Source organism: Sorghum bicolor, chromosome 1 (genome assembly GCF_000003195.3).
Source record: "Sorghum bicolor cultivar BTx623 chromosome 1, Sorghum_bicolor_NCBIv3, whole genome shotgun sequence".
Taxonomy (NCBI): domain Eukaryota; kingdom Viridiplantae; phylum Streptophyta; class Magnoliopsida; order Poales; family Poaceae; genus Sorghum; species Sorghum bicolor.
Genome location: NC_012870.2, coordinates 67,162,267 through 67,168,266, shown reverse-complemented (window position 1 = coordinate 67,168,266; position 6,000 = coordinate 67,162,267). Strand labels below are relative to the sequence as shown.

The window sequence follows — 6,000 nt, the reverse complement described above, 5'->3', positions numbered from 1 at the left end:
GTGACAATGATCTCCATTCATCCAGTGCCTGGAGCACGTTTTTACTGCTGGGATATCAAGCATATGTATTGCTACGAACCGCAGTGCACTTAATTCTTTTAGGCCACAGTGGAGCACAGAGGAAACCTATGTGGGCAGTTACACCCAGTCACGAACATATATGGATATACAAATCTGCTGGGTCATGAGATAATGTTTGAGTGCTCAGAAGACATCCAAATAGAACAGTTGTTAATCTCGTTTTTGTAAGAGATGAGTCTCTGACATCATAATATACTTTGCATCAACATAATAATGATAGAACAATCAATGTGCAACAACTAAGAGCAACGAATTTGAATTTTAACCTGTGTATGTCCTTATTGGCAGAAGGACAAAGCAAGAGGGGTCAAAAAATCAACAAAGAAAAGAATTAACCTGCATCGATGAGGTGGAAGGCACCAATTTCAATTAAGGCGCCTCAATCCACCAATGATCATTCCTGTTACGTGAGAGTGATGCTCCCTCTTACCTGGAGCCTCACCACCACACCAACGTTGTCTACTGCATTATCCTTCAAACTTAACACTAAACTCCTCTAACTGCAGAAAAAACCATCCATCGAGCTCACAAGTTCAATGAACAGATGGTGCTGGATCTACTCTGTCAAAATTGATGGCTAGTGACTGCTTCCCAGGTCTTTTCTTAACGGAAGTGTTGGTCCTCTTAGTATATAGTACAGCAGTAGACTGAAATCTACTGTCAAAAATGATCCGGCTCCCAAGCTCTAGTGCACTATGGACTTACATTGCACTCATCCATGAATCTCTCATCTCGTGTAAGAAACCTCTTCCAGTACTTCCTATAATCTGGTATACCCAATTCAAGCCAAGGTTTCATATTTCCATTGTAATGCAATGAAGCAGAACTCTGAGCAACTTCTTCTTTAATTCCATAGTCATATCCAAGTCCAGATAAAGTCAATCTCTCATCAAGTGGATATAGAAGATGCTGAAACGACAACAAACTTATAGGCAAAGCGGAAGCTCGCAAAGAGGCCTCGTCATCATTGTTCCCAAACTACAACAACATTAGAGTGGAAGAATATTAGTTGATCAGTCCCATACAGTTTCGTGAGTATACAAGTCATATATTGTTTTCAGAAGCTGGAAGGCCAAAATTAATTGAGAACCACTCAAGAACTCAAGTACCATAAATAGGTCATGATTCCATAGTAGTCAACAAATTCACTAGCAACAAATTAGGGAATAAAGCAACTATAATTTAAACAAGTGGAATGAGAAATAAACCAACCTTTCTCAGGAGTTGCAGGTAATTCTCTGTAACATTATGATCTCTCCATTTGTCCAAATCAATCACATTAACCCCAGACATCCATGCACATGACTGTTGATCGTACATTGTCCTACCCAGAAGGTTCTTCAGTTGGCCAAGTTTCAAACCACAAAATCTGACAGCACCATTGACCTTATCTCCCATATCAAGATTCCACAAGAAAGAAATATCACGTTGAACAACCACATCATCATCCAACACAATTACCTTCTTTAAATCTTTGAATATTTCAGCAAGAAAGAAATGTGAGTGACTGAACACTGATAAATACTCCATTCTACTCTTCTCAGTAGGCCGCTCCAGGCTACTGATGAAAACACGAAATTCCTCAGGCAAATATAACTGTTGGGTTCCAAACTCAGGAAAATTCTCGAAAATAATTTGTTCATAATTTATGACATTGACAGCTGATTCCCTGTAGGAGTTTCTTGCAAACCAGTGCTTCATGGCATAAAAATTTTGAGCATCAGTTAGTACATGAAAGACTACATTTTCAGTATCCTGCAATAGGAAAGAGGATGTTAGCAATGCTGAGCCCAGAAGATGCACTAACAGCTTTAAAGGAGAAACTAAAAACTTCCTGCATACCTCAGAGCTACTAACAGTTGAGTTGATGACAACAGAAGCAGCAAGGACATTTTTTGACAATATAACATAGTGCCTATTGTCTGGAATGTTAAACTTATGGGCAGAAGAGTCATTTGGATCCAATGGCATGGATTTAAAGTACTCTACTGTCAACCTCATATTAAGACAATGATGACTTTTAGGCATGGTGTGAACACCAAGGTTGTATAGGTATGCACTCTGCTTCATATGAAAATGAGCTTCATCCTCTGTCATATGAAGAATTTGACGAAGCTTTCTGTCAACATTGTTACAATCCACAGTGCATGATTTGGCTCTTGCTATTGATTGGTCCATCCTCTCTATCTTCATTTTTATACTGGAAGAACATGTCAGATGTTAAAATCAGAAGAGCCTCGTGATGCAAAATTTTACTTCTTTTTAAGGGCGTGAATTAAAAATTACATCATAAAACATGTACAGTTGAAGGAACATCTTGAAAGTAGGGTACTGAAATATATGATAAAATAGGATTTTCAGACAAATATTATCTGTAAGAGAATCTATCTAACATAGACTGTAACACTTGCAATTAACAAAATCAATCAGGACAAGCATTAAAGACATGAACTGGCAATCACACATGCTAAATACTCACAAGGATGGTAGATCAGCATCCACGATGGATTCACTAAGAACCCTCTCATGCTCTTGAATATTTTGCTTCAGTTCACGAGTCAATGTCTCCTTTCCTTTAAGCTTCGCAATGCTTGGGTAGTAAGATCGGGCTACAAATAGCTGATCTTTCAGCCTTTTCACAATGGTATCTATCATAACTTCTTTGTGCTCTATGGACCAGAGACAGTAACTCCCAAACTCAAGTTGACAAGCCTTAGCCTTTTCCACCTCATCAGCACTTTGAACTCTGGGAGGCCTTTTAATCTTCTCAGGGTTAATCTGGAAGGAATAAGTGTTTAAAAAAATAATATATAAATACACTTCTCATACAAAACAGCCAGATTGCAGCCTGAGCTAAGGTAAGAGGAAGCAACTGTACAGAACTACAGATCGGTGGTAAAGTGAAGTTAGACATAAAAAATAATTTGCTAAAAATCAAATAGCTGAGAAGCATCCATACTTTTGGGTTTTGATGAACTGGAACTGGTACTGGCTTCACTTCTGGTTTGGGTTCAACTTTTGGAGGGGGGAGGACTACTTGTTCAATTTTTGGAGGCGGGAGAACTGCATATAGAACCAATTGTCATGTCAGCACACGTGCCAACATGAAGGTTCAGTATATCATAAGGAAGTATGAAATTGATGGCAAATGACCAATTATCGCTAATGACCACTATACCCTAGGTAATTACACTAGCATTCATTTAAACTTTACAGATTCACGTTAACTTATTGTTTTTTTTTTTGGTGAAATGTACAATACTGCTACATACATTACTGTAAACATGCAACAAGTACGAAGCAGATACTGAGATATTGGAAACAAAGTAGAGTTAAAGTCCAACAAATCAAATAAAGTTCACACAACCCAAATCATTGTTTTCCTACATCGTTTTTTATTTTGTATGTACTAAGGGTTATATTGCAGCATTTGCACATTTTCTAATGCTGATTGAATTGAAATTATTTGATGGTTTCCTTTGTACCAACCTATAGCTTTTGGCTTAGAGCTATCTATGGAAGGGTCACTATCAATATTACGGTGCGACACACTACTGCTCCCGGGAGTCTTCTTGGACACATCCTGAAAATCAGGAAGAGAAGAAAGGATTAGGGACTTCAATATAAATCTGGGAGATGTTAAGTAATGTAGCAAATACTGAAAGACAGAAATAATGTTTTAATCATATATATATATAGTTTTCCCTATCATAGTTCACGGCCTTGAAGAGGAGGCTAGGGAAACAGAGATATCAGATGAATATTTCTGCGGGATGGTTTCTAGCTGTTGGATTTAGTGGCCAAAATTGTTTAGCGGACATTCACTTGTACAACTTTGCCCCAAGAGCCAACAAACACAATAATTGATGAGTTCTTAACAATCTCTTGAAGCTGATCGAATTCCATGTTCTCCAACTCAAATGTGCTTGCCTCCAGTAAAAACCAATAAGCTACAGAGATTTTCTTTCCCCCGCCATTTATTTGAGAGTTATGCACAATTGAGCAAAAATCAATTGGATGCAAACACATATCCCTGAACCACCTTTTTTTAATGGTTCAACACTTCTGACAACCAATAGGATGACACAATGTTAAGACGTGGGGAAAAGATGGAGCAATAATTGCACAAGTGACGCGCACTCAATGCAATTAATTTCCTAAGCTGTGTTATCAGAATTTGCTGAGCTGTAGAGGTGCCAAGTAATATGAATAACAGAATATTGCCCTACTTGTGGTCCAATTGGTTAATTTTGTTGACCTAATGATGTTTTGGTCTAGCCAATCTATGTGAGATGCAGTTCAAAGCTAAAATTTGAAGTCCTTTTCTCTGTAAATTTAGTCAAGCTTAGGTAGTTTGACTAAGGACAATCCTAGAACATCAAGTTTTTTCGGACTGAAGGAGTAGAAAACATCTCTGTTTTAGTTGCACTGGTGCTAGTAGGCCTCTCTAATTATGACTAGTGTTGACAGCAAAAGGGAGCAAATAAAAACAATAGCTACAACCAAATACAAGCTGCAGAACAAATACAAGCAATCCTACGGCGCATGATCATGTCAACAACCACCAAGCTACTGACAGATGCATGGTTTATAAAAAGCTAATCACTGACAACACTAACACAAGCACTGTCCCGCCTTACTTCATTTACAGAGCCACCACTTTCAAACGCTTTGCGAGAAGAAGGCAAGTCGATCTCCTGCATTAAACACAAACAGAATGAAACACGTCCATGAATATTTTCTTTCAAAACATCATGAAAATTTGCATATAGTATTCTAAGAGAAAAAAAATGCAGTTACCTGCTGAGGGCGCTCATCCGTCACATACACTGCACAACAAAAGACGATCGAACCCATTAGAAATCGGACCTCCGAAAAAATCCCAATAAACAGGAGCGCAACAACAAAATCGCTAATACGACACGCTACACGATAACACAGGGCACAAAGCTCCGAGGAACAGATCCGTGTGGCACGGCACTGATCCGATCCGCGCCGACGCCTGCATTCCCCCAAATCCGGGGGTTCCGCGGGCGTGGGGTCGTGACGGGGACGAAGCAGAGGACTCACCGGCGGGGAAGCGGTTGAAGAGGAAGGCGATCGGCACGAGCAGCGAACAGAACACGAGCGCCAGCACCGCCAGCCGCGGGCCCCTCCGCCGCTTTGCCGGCGGCGCCGTCGCCTTCATGGGCTACGCCTCCTCCTCCTCCTCCTCCCGGCACCAGCACTACCGCCGCCCTAATCCCCACCGCTGCTGCCGCCGCCTCCTCCTCCTCTCCCTCTAGCGATCATACATACCGCCAACGCCACCGCCACGGCGCGGGAGTGCGGGGCAGCAGCGCGGGCGGACGAACGCCTCCCGATTCGAGCAATGGCGCGGGCGGGCCCCAGGCGGGCGGCTCCGGTGGATTCGATCGGGGGCCGCGGCGTCGGGTGCTCGGATTGGTTAGTGTGCGCGAGAAGCAAGGGGAGAGCGTCGAAGGGAGGAGGAGGAGGGAAGATTGCAGATGGAGGCAGGGGAAGGGAAGGGACGAGTGTGTGTACGTGTGCGGGGTTGTCAAGGAATAAAACGTTTTTCCGGAATGCGTCTCTTTTTTTTTCCGCTTTTGCAATGCAATTTTATTATTATATCACTATACTTTTTTTTGTTGTTTATTTCTCCGTGCTTTGAGTCAGTTTTCACGCATTTGGATTTGCTTTGCTGGTTATTAATTTAATTTAACTACAGCTGCCGACTTGCAAATTATAAAATCAGCGATGGTGGGGTCAATACGGATATGCTGCGGCAGCTCATCTTGATGGCCAGTGACGAGAAGGGTTTTATTCCATTGACGTCTTTCTTTTTTTTTTCCTAATGTTTGTTTCGTCGTCTCGTAATGCAACAGTTTGATCGCCATTTTTCCTATGGATTAAGAAACA

General features: G+C 41.3%; 1 protein-coding gene across 1 annotated transcript; it reads right to left on the bottom strand.

The window, feature by feature from the left end:
- Positions 215 to 5,627, bottom strand: LOC8084555 (probable galacturonosyltransferase 7). The gene is made up of 9 exons (XM_002465278.2): positions 5,152 to 5,627; positions 4,882 to 4,910; positions 4,722 to 4,778; positions 3,571 to 3,664; positions 3,041 to 3,144; positions 2,561 to 2,859; positions 1,924 to 2,281; positions 1,294 to 1,836; positions 215 to 1,059 (listed from the first exon to the last, which is right to left on the bottom strand). Exons 1-9 carry the CDS (start codon positions 5,267 to 5,269, stop codon positions 775 to 777), a joined length of 1,887 nt encoding a protein of 628 aa, XP_002465323.1. The 5' UTR covers positions 5,270 to 5,627; the 3' UTR covers positions 215 to 774.